At 39.9% G+C, this 19,769-nt stretch overlaps 1 protein-coding gene across 1 annotated transcript in view; it reads left to right on the top strand.

Annotated features, from left to right (window-relative positions):
• Positions 1–19,769, top strand: part of APOO (apolipoprotein O) — a 55,760-nt gene that overhangs the window by 29,411 nt on the left and 6,580 nt on the right. Inside the window, exons 5-7 of the mRNA XM_070603452.1 lie at positions 1,306–1,401; positions 7,159–7,250; positions 10,565–10,645. Coding sequence (XP_070459553.1) covers positions 1,306–1,401; positions 7,159–7,250; positions 10,565–10,645 — 269 coding nt within the window. The remainder of the gene's footprint in view (positions 1–1,305; positions 1,402–7,158; positions 7,251–10,564; positions 10,646–19,769) is intronic.

Below are 19,769 nucleotides of genomic sequence, written 5' to 3'. Positions count from 1 at the left end.
CAGAGACAGTCACAGACCACTATCAAAAGTATATCGGAAGGAGCCTAGTTTAATAGGGACTGGGGAGATGGGAGCAGTTGGGGAAGGAATTCTGAAATGAATCTTGAAGGAACAGAGTTAGCCACACCAAAATGTGGGAGTGGGACTTGGGTGGCATTCCACACAGAGAGGGCAGCATGATCAAGGCTGGGAGGGGTGACTCAGTGTTGCATGTGCCAGGAACTGGAAGCAGATAGGGAGTGCTGAAGATAGGCTTGAGAGAGAGGCATGAAGGCTTTTTAAGTCATGATCTAACTGAAATCCATTTGTTAATTTGTTCAGTATCCATCAACTCCTAGCAATGTTTTTAATAAATTATCTGTTGAATGAGCATCCACTGTTACCACTGAGGGAAAATAACATAGAAGTCTAAGCATTCCACCATACAAGGAGTGTATGTTCTCCTTGAGGAGACATAAAATACACCTCTGAATAATTAAACACAGGGTGCTATAGGATTAGGTGCCAAATGATGGTACAGAGAATGAATATGATGGTACTTTAGAGGAGGAAGAGAAGTGTGGGCTGGTGAGCATAGGAAAGGCTTATTTGAGGAGGTAAGACTTCAACTGGCTCTTATTTGATGGGATTGGCTCCGTGGAGAGGAGGCATTGTGTCAATTAGGTCGTAAGGCGTATTCAGGCATGGCAGCTGGCTCACGTGTTGCATTTGTTTTGGTTTATCTTATCACTATCAACAATGATTATTTCCCATATATACTTGTACTACGAGTTTCCTTTATTAGCCAAAATTATTCTGTTCTTGAGTTCGAATAATGAGTTCAGATGGCAAAGGAGACTATTTTCCCTGAGTTTAATGTGTCTGGTTCCTGAATTTCACAGAGCAAGCAGCAAAGCTTCAGATAGCAACAGATCTGTCCAAAAGTTTATGCAAATCGATTCTATTTCTGTGTTTGGATAACAAATTTGGATAGAAAGAGATCCCTGTATTTGTATTTCTCCCCTTGCAAATAGTTGATTTAGACCTGTTGTCTTCAGGAATATGAAAGTAAGCTAACATTATTGTCAGTAGGTTGTCAGACCAAAAGTGTTTGAAAATTGGATACTTGCTATGTGAATAGTAAATCATGTTTATACATCACATAAAAAGAACGTGTTGAAAGGAAGTGTATTAGCAGAAAGCAAAAAATACATTATTTGAAAAGCATTTGATACTATATATACACGAGTTATATGTAAGATTTGTTTTGTTTTGTTTTTCAATGAGCAATTTATGGAATTGTTTCCCGATCTGATTCTATTGTAGACAGCTATGAATATCTCCAAAATGCACCTCCTGGATTTTTTCCAAGACTTGGTGTTATTGGTTTTGCTGGCATTGTTGGACTCCTTTTGGCTAGAGGTAGGTGAAATTTTGTGGGTTTTTTTTCTTAAACAGCTCATAAGGGAGAGAGAAGATACATATTTGGTTCTTTTTTTTCATTTATGTTTTCCAAATAATGACTTGGTTCCTGAATATGCCCTTCTTAGTATATAATTGATATGCTTGTTTTCTCCAGTATATTTGATTTTAAGCATATATAGAAATTTTAAAAAAATAAAATGAAAGAAATTGTATACTCTTTTTGTTTGTTTGTTTGTTTTGGTGAGGAAGATTGGCCCTGAGCTAACATCTGGGCCAATCTTCCTCTATTTTGTGTGAGATGCTGCCGCAGCATGACTTGATGAGCGGCGCTAGGTCCACGCCTGGGATCCGAACCTGCGGACCCCAGGCTGCCGAAGCAGAGTGCGCAAACTTAACCACTACACCACCAGGCCTGCCCCGAAATTGTATACTCTTGGTTAAAAAAAGAAATTAGTGGCCAGCCCCAGTGACCTAGTGTTTAAGTTTGGTGTGCTCTGCTTCAGTGGCTCAGGTTCGGTTCCTGGGCGTGGACCTACACCACTTGTCTGTCAGTGGCCATGCTGTCATGGCAGCTCACATACAAAAAGAGAAAGATTGGCAACAGATATTAGCTCAGGGTGAATCTTCTTTAGCAAAAACAAAAACAATAAAATAATCCTTCATAGGCACATTTACTTGATCAAGTTACTGTCGCTCTTTGGTGCAGAGTGAACTTTTGTTAACCAAAGTCTATCACACCTGAGAAACTGTTTCTTAATGTTTTACTATTAAGATCAGGCTATTAATCACAGTAAATAGAACAGTGATTTCATAAAGATTTTATTAATTTCTTGATGTGTCATAGCTTCAGTCAGTGATGATATCAAAACTTTTAAAACACTTAAAAGCTAACAAATGTCAACTTAAAAATATTGCTACATTACACTACTGGATTACAAAACATTTATAGGAAATAAAGGATGATAAAATATATCACTATAATGAGATTAATTTTTTATGAACTACTTGAAGTTTCACTGATTGTAAAATAAATGTTTGTTATAAAATTCAGACTTTACAAAAATTCCTAAAATAGAAAGTTTATGAACCCTGTAATGAGACCCCCATAAAAGATAACTATAGAAACTAATTTGGTCCCATTCCTCCAATTTAAAAAATGTTTTCTATGCGTGCCTTAACCATTATTTTAGAATCTGGCAAAATGCTGCACTGGTGCCAGTCCCCCAGCCTGTGGAATGAACTCCTGTCCTAGTTCCTGTGCCCTCCTCCCATCTTGTACAGAATAATGAAAATTAAATTTAGAGTTCATTTTTACCAATCAACTTGCGAAATAGTTGAACCAACTTTTCCACCCTTGTTTCTGCAAAGCTGTCCAGAAAAGCATTCCTGTCTTATTTAGATAGTTTGGAATTTATGAAGATCCCACGGCCAGGGGGTTGGAATCTTGGCTACTGTTAGGGAGCTGGGAATGTAGAATCGAGTGAGATGAGCTCCCCCCTCCCCCGGCCTCCATGGTTGCAGCACATGAGGGAGTCTTGCAGCCCTACAGAAAACTCCCTGCGTGTGCCCGTGTGCCTGTGTATGTTCCTACACTGTCGAGTGTTTATCCCCCGGACATTCACTGGGGTGACCATCCTGAGGAGGTTTGGGGACTGTGCTCTCCTGAGCAGAAGAGCAGCATGAGGACACCCACTGCTGCGGGTCCTATTCCTTTCTTTTTGTTTGCTTGTTTATTTGTTCCTCTCTCTTTTTCCTTTTCCTGGGAGGACTTGGTAGTATTAATTTGAAAGCTTAATTCTGTTTCAAAAAAGTACACGTGCTCAACGACAGGTCTTTTCCCATAGGTAATGGGGTAGAAGGGCCTGAGGTGAACAGCGTCACAGGGGTCACTAAGCAAGATGAGTGGGATGGTAGCTAGGTTTATGAGTGGCTGGAATGGGTCGCAGGCCCCTCCAGATAGGTGGTCCTCTATGCTGGCAGCAGCAGGATGGGCTCAGAAGGTCCCTTCTGGTAGGGTTTCTTTTTTTTTCTTTCTTTTCAGTCTAACGTTTTTAATTTTATTTTTTTAATAAAAATTGTATATATTTAAAGTGTACAACATGATGTTTTGATATACATGTACATAGTGAAATGGTTACTACAGTCAAGCTAATTAACCTATCTTCTCATATAGTAACCTTTTTGGGTGTGTGATGAGAGTACCTGAAGTCTACTCCCTTAGTAAATTTCCAGTATTCAGTACAATGTCATTAACTATAGTCACCATGCTATCCATTAGATCTCTAGACTTATTCATCCTACGTAACTGCAGGTTTGCACCCTTTGACCAACATTTCTCCATCTCCCCCAGCCCTGGTAATCACCATTCTACTTTCTGCTTCTAGGTGTTTGACTTTTTTAGATTCCACGTGTCAGTGAGATTGTGCAGTTTTTTTTTCTTTCTGTGTTTGGCTTATTTCACTTAGCAAAATGTCTTCCAGATTCATCCATGTTGTTGCAATGGAAGGGTCTCCTTTTTTAGGGCCGGATAATATTCCATTGTATAGAGATAGCACAATTTCTTTATCCTTTCATCCATTGACAGACACTTAGATTGTTTCTGTGTTTTGTGATTAATTTGTGCTATTGTGATTAATGCTGCAATGAACGTGGGAGTGCAGATAGCTCTTTGAGATACTGATTTCACTTCCTTTGGGTGTATACCCAAAAGAGGGATTGCTGAATCATATGGTAGGGTTTCTTGAGTGTATCTGCTAAGGTAGGCTGCCTCAGTTGATGAGGATGGCCATGACTTTGGTGGTGACAGGAGACGCCTCTCTTGGAAGAGAAATGAATAGATATTCAGAGGAAGTGGGCCCAGCCTGGCCACTCCAGAGTGGCGGGGGATTGTTGCCCACTATTATTGCCTTCTGGTGGCTCCCCCACCACTGGCAGCCAGTGTTTCTCTCTGGCAGTGCTGATAACTTACAGCCGACACCACTGGCTTCTTCGGAGGTGTGGGCATGAAAATGGGGACAGAGGCAGGGGGTTGTGTTTCCTTCCTGAAGTTCTGGGGCCCCCAGCTCATTGTGTGAACCACTGGAACCTGGAGGCCCAAGAGCTGCTGTTTATCAGCTTTCCCTAGAGGAGTGAAAAATGCCTGGCTGGCAGTTCTGCTGCTCTTCACCTGGTCCTCATGTGTGTCAGCTGCCCAGTTGCTTAGAGCTTCAGGTGTGCAGGTGGGATCCCAGGAGTGTAACAGGGTTTTCTCTTCTAGAGTAGTTATATCCTTTCAGTCAAGGCAATAAGACAGGGAGAGAAACCCTAATTTATTAATAGTCTAGGTTGGTAACATTTGTATTCTCTTCTGTAACCCCGGTTCCATCTTTGGGGATTTATCTGTTTAAAGTTTAAAATCATAAACGGCACTTAGATTATTCTGACTGTGTAAGTATTAGTAACGTACATTGCACTAGCATCTATACACATCCCATGTCAAAAACCCTGTGCCTCTCTCAGGGGAGACTATTTCTCGTGTCAAGTCCACGTGCATTCTCATGTTTTACCCTCTTCCAATTCTCTTAACCTCGTTCTCAGGTTTCTCCCAGTTCTGCATCCTGCTCTCTTTTCTATTGATGCCCCTTTTTCCGGGGCTCCACATCCTCTCTCAGTCTGAACTGAGCCTCAGCACTGCTGTTGTCTTGGGATGTGGTTCCATGCTCTCTTGGGTTTGACCCCCTTTTCCTGGGTTCCATGTAGTCTTCTCCTAGGTTTGCTCTGCCTTGTTGTTGAACTACATGCTTAAGTCACTTTCAAAAAAAGTCTGTGTTGGAGGTAAACTTTCCAAGTCCTTGCAAATCAGAAAATTGCTTTCTGCCTTCATACCAAGTGATAGTTTGGTTGGGTGTAGAATTTGTTTCCATCAAAACTTTGAAGGTCATGTCTTCTAACATCTGGCGTTAAAGATATGAGAGTCAATAGCCAGGCTGAATGCTTGTTCCTTCTGAAGTGATTCATTTTTTTGTCCCTAGAAGCTTTGAGGATTGTCTCTTAATCTTAATCTCTAACTACATATGGATGCTTTCATTCCTTGGTTGGGCATTTTGGTGGCTTGTAGCCTCCAGCTGGAGGAAGATAATCTATCTTGTGTTTCTTTGAAAATTTACTCATACTTTTTCCTTCCTGAACTCATATTAATTAATGATTGAGTCATTTAAGATGACCCTATATGTCTCTTATATTTTCTTGATTATTTTATTGAATTCTTGAATTTTTTTACTTCGATCATTTCCAAGAACTCTTTCTTTTGTTCTCTGAACATTCCTTCTTCATGGAACTCTTTTTTTCTTTTAATGTAGTAGCGTCTTGAATTGATTCAATGATACTTAATAACAGGTTTAGTTGTCTTTTTAAGTTCTTCTGTTTCCTATGGGGTCATTTTTTACTTCTTGCTTGTCTTGATCTTTCTCTTTTATGTTTCAGGCTTTCTTTAAACGACTAGTGATCCTTGGCTGTCCAATCATGTTTAAGAACAAAGCGATTGAAATGCTAATAAGAAATTTTTGTGCCCAGACTGGGCTTGCTGGCAGGCAACTTCTACCTCAGGGTGAGCTGGACAGGAACTGACGTTATATGGGAGGTGCCTACACCCAGTGCCTACGTGAGGAAGGCTGTATTCTTGAGCACTGACCTGTGCGCGCTCACACGCAAGCTCTGTTGATTCTCAGCAAGAAATCCCTGGCATTTCTTTGGAGATACCCTGCCCCCCTTTTTAAAATTTGGCCGGGAGAGACTGCTTGGCCACAGGCAGTTTTGCCCGGAGATGGCTTGGAGGAAGGAGAGGATCACCTAGTCCATGCACAGGACTTGCATTTGTCCCTGTCCTTATCCCTGGTGGCCTAATCCTCCTCCACAGTCCCTGCCATCTCTGGGTTGCTGGGGACATTCTGCTCCCTGCTCTGCTGCAGCCCCTCCCCAGGATTTAAAGGTTGTGTGTCCTCTTGCTTCCAGCCGCTCTCCATTTTCTGAAAATTGGTTGACATTCTTACCTGCTAGTAGCTCCTCTACACATTTTCTCTTCATTGTGGGTTTATTTTCTGTATTTTATTCTTTTACTGTTATTTTTATGGAGTATTAGAAAGGAGAAGAGAAGAATACTTGTGTTCAGTATTTAAATAGGAAGCAAGTTTACTAAACATAACCTTAAAAACATAAACCTTAGAAACCAAAATAATGTGTGGTAATGTGTGGTTTTATTTTCAAAACAATCTTTTTTTCAGCTCCCTTAGAAATGGTGGTTCTCTTGAAAGCATTTTGCTAAGGAAAGAAGCCAATCACAAAGGACCACATATTATATAATTCCATTTATATGAAGTGTCCTGAGTAGGCAAATCCAGAGAGATAGAAAGCAGATTAGTGGTGGGTTTCCTAGGGCTGGGGATAATGGGGGAATTGAGGGGCAACTGCTAATGGATGTGGGGTTTCTTTTTGGGGTGATGAAAATGTTCTAAAATTGATTGTGGTGATGGTTGCACACCTCTATGAATATACTAAAAGCCATTGAATTGTACACTTTAAATGGATGAGTTGTGTGAATTATATCTCACTAAAGCTATGAAAATATGGTGGTCCTTTTTGGTGCATATGATATTATTAAGCCCATTCTCTGTCGATGTAGGAGCAAAGAAGTCTTACTCAGTGTTAGATGTACAAGGGAAATTGTGATGGTGAAGATAATGAATCATCTGATGGTGTCCACAACCTTTTGTTTAATAGGTTCAAAAATAAAGAAGCTGGTGTACCCACCTGGTTTCATGGGATTAGCTGCCTCTCTTTATTATCCACAACAAGCCATTGTATTTGTCCAGGTAAGTTAGACCCAATAAACTAGAATGTCCCTTGTTCTTGCTTATGTATGTATGAGTTTACTGCTTAATTTTTTCTTGCAGTTTTTATAACACCAGACTAAAATTTGTTTGCGTGTATAGATGAACTACAACAAACGTAAGTATTTTTCTCCACTATGGACCTCAGTTCTGGCCCTCCTTCCAATCATGTCAGTATTCAGAGAATTCATGCTCATTTGAATATTAGTCAAAGAAAATTTAAAATGCCTTTTTTTGCATGTTTACGTGGAAGTCTAGAGACTCAAATTCCAAAGCTGATAGTTGTGGATCATTCTCAGTTTGGGCGGATCTGGTCACAGTCTCTCCTCCTTGGAGTTGCAGGCATAGGTTGTGCTGTGGCCCTCACGCCTTCTCCCTGGTCCTGGCACCAGCCTTGCTTTCCCTGCTGGGAACTTTGAGAAGTGCAGTCACCTCTCTTGGGAGCACCCTTCTCGGGGCTCTCAGTTGGCTGCTGCTTTCTTACTCCTCAGGCCTCAGCTTGATGGCGTCCTGGCAAGTTGGAGAACATAGTTGCAGGCAACACGGGTAAAGCTAAGGTATTAGTCTCCTTGAGCTGCTGTATAACAAAGTACCACAGACTGTGTACATGGACTGTTTCTATTACACAACAGAAATTTATTCTTCACAGTTCTGGAGGCTGGAAGTCCAAGATGAAGGTGTCAGGTTTGGTTTCTCCTGAGGCCTCTCTCATTGGCTTGCAGATGGCTACCTTCTCGCTCTGTCCTCACATGGCCTTTTCACTGTGCAAGCACATCCTCATAATGACACCAGTCGTTTTGGATTAGAGCCCCACCCTTATGAACTCATTTAATCTTAATTACCTCTTTAAAGGCCCTGTCTCCAAATACAGTCACATTGTGGGTTAGGGCTTCAGCATATGAATTTGGGGGGCGGGACACAATTCAATCCCTAACATCTGGATCAGCAGTTCTCAAAGTGTGGTCCCTGGACCAGCAGCCTCAGGATCACCTGGGATCTTGTTAGAAATGCAAATTCTCAGGCCCTAACACAAGACCTACTGACTCAGACACTCTGAGGATTAAGGGCCAGCAGTCTGTGTTTTACCAAGCCCTCCAGGGGATTTTAGTGCTCATGATGTTTGAGAACCGCTGATGGAGACTAGATTCCCTCGGGGCAGTGGTGTCTGGACTTAGTGGGACAGTAGACATAGAGTCCCTTTAAAACTGGCCAGACTCTTGTTTTTGAGGTCCTGGAAAGCTTTTGAAGACAGGGACCTAGTTGCCAGAACTGCCGTATCACACAGAGACTCAGTTCTAGAAGGAGCAGTAATGCTATCACCAGAATTGGGCTCTGTGGGCTCTGAGCCAGACTGAGTGACACTGAGCTCCCTTGAGTCCTCGTGACAGGATTGAGTCTAGATTCCTGGATTGTGCTGCATTGGTAGGTGGGAGTCCGGTGGCTCCAGCCGTGGGAAATTAATGGATTTGGTGGCAAATGCCAGTAAGATCTTCCTAGCATGGGCTTGACATTGTTTATAGCAGTCCTGGAGGCAGACAGCTAATGTTCCTCTGCCTGCTTCAGCCCCAGCTCAGGAATAGTGAATCACGTCTGCCTGTCCTAAGATGCTAAAAATAAACATCATCTCAGTCTGTTATGGTTTAAATAGTAAATGGATAGGGTGGGGAGGGTGGGCTTGGCTGCTGATTGAGAAGCATATGTGGCCACCCCCTGAGTAGAGGTCTTTTTTATCTTATATGTCGCAGCATGTGTTGCAAAAGATCTTTTGTTTTCACAACCAAGATAATAGGATGCAAACCTGAGTTGTATTCTAATTTATTTTTAAAGTCAATAGGAAGGAGTTTGTCTCTTATTTTGTACCTAGAGTAACCCAGAGCAAAAAACTAACTTTATTTTCACTAAATATAAACCATTAGTGATCTGTTTGGGATGATGAAAAAGTTCTGGAAATGGATAGTGGTCATGATTGCAGAAGATTGTGAATGTACTTACTGCCACCTAAAAATGGTTAAAATGGTAATTTTTCCACAGTAAAACAAAGAAAACATTAGTGATTGAAAGAGATTTTCTGATATTGTTTGTGTCGTTTAGTTCCTATTTCACAGTTTCTATTTTTTTTTTAATGAATACCCTGACCTTGGACAAGCCGTTTAATCACTTACGTTCTGGTTTTTGTTCAGTAGTGTTTGGATAACAGCACTGTAAGAAAACCCTTAAAGTGATGGTGAATGTTATTTTCCTCTCAGAAATTTAAAACACTGAGAATAGTGCCATATACATGGTAAATGGTTGATATGTCTCCTGATGGGTCCAAGGAATCATATCATATTTTAAGAGCAGTTGGAACAACTGGAAGAATATAACTTGTAAGAAACCAACATGTTGCAATGACCACTGGATTTACTAGCACTGTGACCTTAGATAAGTCACTTGGCTTCTGAATATTCCTTTATATTGGGTTGTTATATAAAATACAGGTAATTCATGTGAAAGTGCTTTATAAACTAAAATGCTCTACATAGTAAATTATTAAAAAATTAAAAAGAATAATAACTGCCTTCAGAAATTTGAAGTACTGTCATGTGGAAGAGTAATCAACATTCTTTGTTGTAAGTAGAACCAGTAAATGCAAATTACTGGAAGCATTCTTTAAAGAAAGCTCAATACTTTAAAAAAATGTTTCCAACAATTAAAGCCAGCTAGCTAAAAGTGGACGAGTGTAGTTTAAGTTAGTGAGCTCCCTGACCCCAAAATATTCTCTCACCCTGGGGCCTCCCTCTCGGGATGTTGTAGGAAGGACTTTGGATCAGGAGACAAAATCGCTGTAGAAACTCGAAGACTTTATGTTTTGGGGGACCTGGGAAAACTGAGAGCATCTTCATTGGTTCACCTATTTTTTACCTAAGCCCCTAAAATGAATGACTGGTTTTCAGCTTGGCTGTTATGTGCTAGATGGAAGCCTTCTTTCTGTGTCTGATTTTCAGGAATTTCCCATATCAGCAATGATCTCCTACATTTTTTTCCCCTGAAATTGTGAAAGTTTGAAATATGCACCTGTAATTTATGGCAAATTATTTTAAACAATAAGTATACACAACCAAACTGTTTTTTCTTATTCTATCATTCTTACTATCTTTTTATTTGCTCATGTTGCACAGTTTTAATGTGTGTGTCCCAAGATGTCTGTAGTTGTCATATGCTTTAATACAGTTCTTTTGGAAACAAGAAAAAGGAAAATTCTCTTCCTTACCAGTCATGTATGGAATAGCAATGGATCTTTTATATTTTGTTTCAAGGTCAGTGGGGAGAAATTATATGACTGGGGTTTACGAGGATACATAGTCGTAGAAGATTTGTGGAAGGAGAACTTTCAAAAGGTAAGAAAGATCTTTTTCATTATCTTCCTTTTGGTTTAAATATGTAGTTTCTCTAGGGTTTTGTAAAATTCTTGATAAAACTGTTGCTTGATCTTGCTTTTTCTGTTTTTTGTTTCACCTTTAGCTCAGATTCTCTAGTGGCCTTTGTTGGAGGAGCAATAGAACTTCTGTGCATTTGGTTGTTATCAGCAGAGCTGAATAAGTGGTGACCGTAAAATGCCTTCCACCGCAGTCTTAGACCATAATTTCCACTGTATTATATTTATAATTTGCTCAAAGGGTACCATATTATCTGAAAGTTTTCTCAAAACTGGCTTCAAAGGGAACATACTGTGCTCCCAGGCAAAAGACAAATAACCAAGATTCCTTCTCTTGCTAGTTCACTTATCATAAGCTCCAATCTTTCCTTTAGCAGTACTGTACCTGTTCATCCCCTAGCCTTCTTGGCCTAGTTAAAGACGTGAGCCATGGCATGTTAGGGAGCAGCCACCAGCTACAGGCCACGTGCTGATTAGTGGATGAGCAACAGAGGGAGGAGGTTGTGTAATTGTAAGGTGGTATCATCTTTCATCTCCTCTCACAGCCACTCAGCTGACCAGATGCTGCCCCTGTTTGCTGGAACATTCTCTCTTTCCTCTGATAAGGAGGAGTAAGTACAGAACAGGACATCAGGCCTCCAAGCACTCAGAGGCACAGCTCTCTGAGGAAGAATTAGCGTTCTTATAGTAACACCTTCTACGTCATAGATTGAAGGAAGTTCATTTTGACTCCTGTCATCTCAAATCGGAATACTCTTTTAAAAAATATAAATAACTATTTCAAAATTAAAGTCCAGAATTTTGAACTAGAATTTGGAAGCAGCAGTGTAGAGTAAATTATAAGCCCTCTTCATTATTTACATAAATAATCTCTCAGTGAAATCTTTAATTTTTTACTGGTGGTTTCTAAAGGAATTAATTTCTCTCGAGCCTATTTAAACTAGCTCTTGAGTGGGAAATTCTATATTAATATCAAGTGCCCTTTGGCAGTCCCTTTTAAAGAATAAACATTCATAGTTTTATTTTCATTTCTCTGACATTTTCTTTGGAAGCTTTCTTTCCTGTTTAAAAAATTCCTTAAGTCCACACTGAATTTTATATGGGAAAGGAAATAGAATGTCAGGAAAACTATACACAACTCTAGAAAGAAATGTGGAAAGTGAAACTCAGCCTCAGCTGAGTGCTCACTGTGGTGTCAGTGCAGACCAATGCACATGAAAGCCGGGGGCGGGGGGCGTCCCCTGGGAGCCCCTGAGTGCTCACGGTGGTGTCAGGCAGACGCCTGCACACCAAGCCAGTGGGGAGGTCGCCCGGAGCCTCTCACTCGGAAATAGCTTTCTCTCCTGTGAGAGTTCAGCTCAGTGCAGAAGCAACGGGACTGTGGTTGGAATGCAAGTTAAACAGGCCAGCATTTTATGGTAATTTGAAAACATTAGATATTAAAGCTACTCAAATTTATATGTGAGTCTTTGGGGAGTGAAGTAGTAAAGATGTCTAATTAGCTCATGGTTGGTCTGTATTTCTTTCTCTGGTCTTCTATGCCCTTGCCCTCTTCACAGTCATCGAGAACTTAGTGTTCTTTCATTTGTTTACTCTCAAAGCATAATTTTCCTGACAGCTGTCTGTTCTCAATAGAGGGTAATAAAATCGACGTTGACTACTTAAACATTTAGCACAAACTTTAAATGAAAAATAGCAGAAGTCTCTATTAATTCAGGATCTGATATGCTTAGATTTCAGGAATTATTTGATAGTGAAATGCCATTGTTTTTTTATGGATTCTCCTACCCCCTTCTTGTTGGATTTTTTGGGTTTCAGCATTTTTTTTTTGCTTTTGTTTTGTTAGTGAGAACAAAGACTTAAGCTGCCCTGGAACAGAAATCTTTTTGGGCCCAGGAGCTGTCTCTTTAAAGGGAATTGGGGGACACTTCATGAAGGAGATTTTTGTTTGTTTCTTAGCTTGTTTGGAAGTTGATTTTCAAGTCAGGCTTCAATTACCAGTCTCAGTTAGGTGCAATCTAATTCATAAATTGTTTGTACTATAATGATGTAACAGATGTACATGGTTTTGGTTGGTTGTAAATAGTCAGAAATTTGTGGACATTGTGTTTACAACTGGGCCCTGAATTTTTTTTTTAAAAAGATTTTATTTTACCTTTTTCTCCCCAAAGCCCCCTGGTACATAGTTGTATATTTTTAGCTGTGGGTCCCTCTAGTTGTGGCATGTGGGATGCCGCCTCAGCATGGCCTGATGAGCGGTGCCATGTCTGCACCCAGGATCCGAACCGGCGAAACCCTGGGCCGCCGAAGCGGAGCGCACAAACTTAACCACTCAGCAATGGGGCCAGCCCCTGGGCCCTGAAATTTTAAGTGGTGTGAATGATGGCTCAGTTCTCAATCATGTTATTTCCCATGGAGCTATATTACTCTCAAAGACCCTAAATAAGCCTGTGGCATTTTTCTGCTCTGCCACATCCCTTTTCCCTTTTAGGAATTAATTCTAAATGTTTGCACTGAGCCTTCTACCAGTAAAATTTGGATGAGGTAGTCTTTCAGTTCTGTCATTGTCATTGGTCAGTTAAGAGGAATTTATGTGCTTCAGCTAAAATAAACTCTGTTGGGGCTGGCCCGGTGGTGCGGTGGTTAAGTGTGCACGTTCCACTTCGGCGCCCTGGGGTTCACCAGTTCAGATCCCGGGTGCGGACATGGCACCACTTGGCAAGACGTGCTGTGGTAGGTGTCCCACATAGAAAGTAGAGGGAGATGGGCATGGATCTTAGCTCAGGGCCAGTCTTCCTCAGCAAAAAAGAGGAGGATTGGCAGCAGATGTTAGCTTAGGGCTGGTCTTCCTCAAAAAAAAAATGAACTCTGTCAGAACTGTGAAGCAAAGATGGATGTGTCCAGAAATATTGTCATCATAGTGTGGTCTAGCGTTTGGGGTTTTTTTTTGAGATAAAAGAACATATTTCATACACACACACAGTTTAAAATCCAACAATATAATGACCACATATATACCAATCAACCGTCCACCTTTAAAAATAGGAAATTACCGGGGCCGGCCCCGTGGCCGACTGGTTAAGTTCGCGTGCTCCGCTGCAGGCGGCCCGGTGTTTCGTTGGTTCGAATCCTGGGTGTGGACATGGCACTGCTCATCAAACCACGCTGAGGTAGCGTCCCACGTACCACAAGTAGAAGGACCCACAATGAAATATACAACTATGTACCAGGGGGCTTTGGGGAGAAAAAGGAAAAATAAAAAATCTTTAAAAAAAAATAGGAAATTACCAATACCTTCCGAGGTCTCCGTAAGCCCCTTTGTCTTGAGACCCAAAGGGAATCACTATCCAGAATTTTGTGTTTTCATTCCCTTGTTTTTCTTTTAGTTTAACCACATATGAATATATTCTAGACCATTGTAGTTGAGCTTGCCTGTTTTTTGCCTTTATAATATAAATATATCAATATGTATAAATAAATATATAGAGTTTATCTATATGGAGTCTTACTATATGTATTATTTTGTAACTTGTTTTGTTCCCTTAACATTGTATTTATGGGGTATGTATGGCTGCAGTTTATTCATTTTCATTACCATAGAATATTTCTTTGTGGGAAAATACTCATGTTGATGGTGGGTTGGGTGGTTTTCAGTATATTGTTGTTACTGTATATTAGTGATATATATATATGGTTGTTATGGTAGATTAGCTCACACCCAGCTGTGAGCATTTTTGTACATATGTCATGGTTTATTAAGAGTTTTTCTAGTCTGAGATTCCTGGTTCATAGGGTCTGCATATCACTTTTACTAGATGATGCCAGTTAGTTTTCCAGAGTGGTTGTTTCCATTTTTTTGCCAGTCTGTTGGCTTTAAAACAGTTTTTCATTGTGTGTGGGGGTGTGTGTGTGTATGTGTATGTGGTTTTATGTTATTCCCCAATTTTCATTTTGAAAAAATTTCAAAACTACAGAACAGCTGCAGGAATAGTAGAATGAATATACCCTTCACTTAGATTCACCAATTAACATTTTGCTGCGTTTGCCTTGTTCATCTTTTTACACATGTACAGGTGCTCACACACACGTGTATTTTATTTTTCTGAACCATTTGAGAATTAGTTGTAGGTGTTATTGGGCTTTCTACCCATATCTAATTCAGCATATATTTCCAAAGAACATGGACATGTGCTGATATAATCACAGTACCGTTATGCTCAAGAAAGTTAACATTTTATTATTTACATAAACATTACCTAATATACAGTTCATATTCAGATTTCCCCGGTTGCCCCAATAATGTGCTTTCCTTCAACTTTTTTAATTAATTAATTTTTTTATAGGTGAGTGAAGTATTATAAGGGAATCACCCTTGTAACCATCATCTAGGGCTAAAAAATAGAACTTTGCGAGCCGCTCCAGAAACCCCTCCATGTAGCCCACCCCAATCACAGTCCTCTCTCTCCATCCAAAACTACTGACTTTTTTTTTTTTGAGGAAGATTAGCCCTGAGCTAACTGCTGCCAATCTTTCTCCTTTCGCTGAGAAAGAATGGCCCTGAGCTAACATCCGTGCCCATCTTCCTCTACTTTATATGTGGGACGCCTACCACGGCATGGCTTGACAAGTGGTGCCATGTCCACACCCAGGATCGGAACCAGCGAACCCCAGGCTGCCAAAGCGGAACATGTGCACTTAACCGCTGCACCACCGGGCCGGCCCCTTTTGACCATTTTTTTATTGGGTTGGTTTTTCTGTTGTTGAGATATATGAGTTCTTTGTACATTTTGGATATTAACCCCTTAACTGATATATGGTTGGCAAATATCTTCTCCCAATTGTTAGGTTGTCTTTTCTTTTTGTTGATGGTTTCCTTTGCTGTGCAGAAGCTTTTTAGTTTGATGTAGTCCCATTTGCTCATTTTTTCTTTTGTTTCCTTTGCCCGGTCAGACATGGTACTTGAAAATATGCTGCTAAGACCGATGTCAAAGAGCGTACTGCCTGTGTTTTCTTCTAGAAGTTTCATGGTTTCAGGTCTTACATTCAAGTCTTTAGTCCATTTTGAGTTGATTTTTGTGCATGGTGTAAGGGAATGGTCTACTTTCATTCTTTTGCATGTGGCTGTCCAGTTTTCCCAACACCATTATTGAAGAGACTCTCCTTTCTCCACTGTATGCTCTTGGCTCTCTTGTCAAATATTAGCTGTCCATAAATGTGTGGGTTTATTTCTGGGCTCTCGATTCTGTTCCATCTCTGTGTGTGTCTGTTTTTGTGCCAGTACCATGCAGTTTTGGTTACTGTGGCTTTGCAGTATATTTTGAAATCAGGGAGTATGATACCTCCAGCTTTGTTCTTTTTTCTCAGGAATCCTTTGGCTATTCGGGGTCTTTTGTTGTTCCATATAAATTTTAGGATTCTTTGTTCTATTTCTGTGAAAAATGTTGTTGGACCCTTGATAGGGATTGCATTGAATCTATAGATTGCTTTAGGAAGTATGGACATTTTAACGATGTTAATTCTTCCAATCCAAGAGCATGGCATATTTTTCCATTTCTTTGTGTCATCTTTGATTTCTTTCAGCAATGTTTTGTAGTTTTCGATGTACAGATCTTTTACCTCTTTGGTTAAATTTACTCCTAGATATTTTATTCTTTTTGTTGTAATTGTAAATGGGATTGTATTCTTGATTTCTCTTTCTGCTGCTTCGTTGTTAGTGTATAGAAATGCAACCGATTTTTGTATGTTGATTTTGTATCCCACAACTTGACTGTATTCCTTTATTATTTCTAAAAGTTTTTTAGTGGATTCTTTAGGGTTTTCTATATATAAAATCATGTCATCTGCAAAGAGTAACAGTTTCACTTCTTCTTTTCCAATGTGGATCCCTTTTATTTCTTTTTCTTGCCTGATTGCTCTGGCTAGGACTTCCAATACTATGTTAAATAAGAGTGGTGACAGTGGGCATCCTTGTCTGGTTCCTGTTCTTAGAGGGATAGCTTCCAGTTTTTCTCCATTGAGAATGATATTTGCTGTGGGTTTGTCATATATGGCCTTTATTATGTTGAGGTATTTTCCTTCTATACCCATGTTATTTAGAGTTTTTATCATAAATGGATGCTGTATCTTATCAGATGCTTTCTCTGCATCTATGGAGATGATCCTGTGATTTTTATTCTTCATTTTGTTAATGTGGTGTATCACTTTGATAGATTTGTGGATGTTGAACCATCCCTGCATCCCTGGAATGAAACCCACTTGATCATGATGTATGATCTTTCTAATGTATTGTTGTATTCAATTTGCTAGTATTTTGTTGAGGATTTTTGCATTGATGTTCATCAGTGATATTGGCCTGTAATTTTCTTTTTTGTGTGTTGTCCTTGTCTGGTTTTGGTATCAGGATAATGTTGGCTTCGTAGAATGAGTTAGGAAGCCTCCCCTCTTCTTCAATTTTTTGGAGCAGGTTGAGAAGTATAGGTAGTAAGTCTTCTTTGAATGTTTGGTAGAATTCACCAGGGAAGCCATCTGGTCCTGGACTTTTATTTTTTGGGAGGTTTTTGATTACTGTTTCGATCTCCTTACTGGTGATTGGTCTATCAAAATTCTCTACTTCTTGATTCAGTTTTGGAAGGTTCTATGATTTAAGAATTTATCCATTTCTTCTAGATTATCCAATTTGTTGGCGTATAGCTTTTCATAGTCTTCTTATTATCTTTTGTATTTCTGAGGTGTCCATTGTAATTTCTCCTCTTTCATTTCTGATTTTATTTATTTGAGCCTTCTCTCTTTTTTTCTTTGTGAGTCTAGCTAAAGGTTTGTCAATTTTGTTTATCTTTTCAAAGAGCCAGCTGTTGGTTTCATTAATTTTTTCTGTTGTTTTTTTAGTTTCTATTTTGTTTATTTCTGCTCTGATTTTTATTATTTCCTTCCTTCTGCTGATTTTGGGCTTTGTTTGTTCTTCTTTTTCCAGTTCCTTTAGATGCGCTGTTAGATTGTTTATTTAGGATATTTCTTCTTTGTTGAGGTAGGTCAGAAGTTCTTAATGTAGTAGATTTATCGATCTTCTCCATATGGCTTTCATTCTTTGATTCTAGGCGCTTAATAAAAGCATGAAACTATTTATTGATTATCCATTGCTAATCTGAAACCCTTTCAGAATAGTCCCAGCCCAAGGTCTGAGTATCACAGATGGAGATCAGTGTGGGTGTCAGGCCCCAGAGTCACAGATGGCTCTTTTGGAGTTGTCCTGTAATTAGCCAAACACAGCAGTGTGTCTCAGTAAATGTCATGTATAGTTTTTACTAGGTTTTTAAAAAATGTAACAAGTTACTATCAAAGAGTTGTAGAATGACTGCTAAAGGCCAACAATAACTAAAAAGAGAAATCTTAATAATACTTTAAAGGGCAGGAAAATGCATAAAGAAATATAACCCTGTTACTAACATGAAAACTGAGCAGAACTTCTGAAGCTGAGCTTTTAATAGTTATGTTCAGGCCCTTGCTGGCTCAGCAGGAAAATGAAAGGGAAGCAGCAGCCGCCACCCTGAGTAAATATGCCCTGCTTTCTCTTCCCCATTCTAAATTCCTCAGCTTTCTAAACACGCTCAGGTTTAGCCGTAAGTTATTTGATTTAAAAATGATCATCTTTGAAATAAGCCAGTCACAGAAGGAGAAACACTGCATGATTCTACTTATAGGAAGTATCTAAAATAATCAAACTCACCAAAGCAGAGAGTAGAATGGTGGTTGCCGGGGGCAATGGGGAGTTGTTACTCAATGAGTATAAAGTGTCAGTTATATAAGAGGAATAAGTTCTAGAGATCTGCTGTGCAACATCGTCCCTGTAGTCAACAATACTGTATCATGCACTTAAAAGTTGGTCAGGAGGGTAGACCTCGTGTTAAGTGTTCTTACCACAATAAAATAAAAATAAGAACAATGTGGTATTTTCCATAAAGCTAAATTTGTTCTGAATTTGTGCCCTTTCTAGTTTTCGCTGTTTAAAATTCTAAGAAATAAAGGTACTATGCAATGATTTTTTTTTAAGCATCATTACTTAGCAAAATAAAAAGTTAGAAATCCTGAAAAAAAAAAAAAACCCAAAACAAAGGATCGTCTCCTTTTTCGAAAGGCATACGCTTGTTGTATCAGAAAAGGTGAACCAGGCAGGATGCAGTGTGGCCTGGGGGCCAAGAGAGTGGACTCCACAGTGGGCGGACCAGACTCTCCCCCACCTCATTATAAGCCTTGAAACCTTGGGAAATTGCTCTGGGAAATGGGGATAGTACCTCATGGGGCTGTCTTGAGGATTAAATGAGTTTATACGTGTGAGAAACACATAAAATGGACAGACTCTAGCACATGATAGCCGTGAGAGATGTCATGTGACACTGTGCATTTTCGTTTCTGCCTGAGAAGATAACATTTTCTGGTGGAAAATGGAGCCATTGGTCTTATAACCATTAGTTATGAGTCTTCCTATCAGTGTTTTAGTTTCCTATTGCTGCTGTAAGAAATGGCCATAAATTTACTGGCTGAAAGTAATGCACAGTTATTATCTTAGACTCCATAGGTCAGAAGTCTGCTGCTAAATCAAGGTATCAGCAGGGCAGCATTCCTTTCTGGAGGCTCCAGGGGAGAATCGGTTCCCTGCTCATTCAGGTTGCTGACAGAATTCAGTTCCTTACAGTTGTAGGCCCAATGCCTGTTTTGCTGGCTGTTAGCTGAGGGCTGTTCCCAGCTTCTAGATGTTGCAGCGTTCCTTCACTCACATGCTTCTTCCTCCATCTTCTAAGCCAGCCACGGCAGGTCAAGTCCTTTTCACATCCCATTTCTGTGACCCTGTCTTCTGCCTGCCTCGTAGACTATAGGAACCCATGTGATTTGATTGGGCTCACCCAGATAATCCAAAATAATCTCCCTATTGTAAGATCTGCTGAATAACAACCTTAATTCCAATGTCAGCTTAGTTCGCGTTTGCCCTATAAGGTAACACAGTCACAGGTTCCAAGATTAGGATGCAGACATTTTTGGGAGCCATTATTCTGCCTACCACATCCAGTGAATGGGTGTTTCATTGGGGTCTT

Source organism: Equus przewalskii, chromosome X (assembly GCF_037783145.1).
Source record: "Equus przewalskii isolate Varuska chromosome X, EquPr2, whole genome shotgun sequence".
Taxonomy (NCBI): domain Eukaryota; kingdom Metazoa; phylum Chordata; class Mammalia; order Perissodactyla; family Equidae; genus Equus; species Equus przewalskii.
This window is presented reverse-complemented; position numbering and strand designations above follow the sequence as displayed.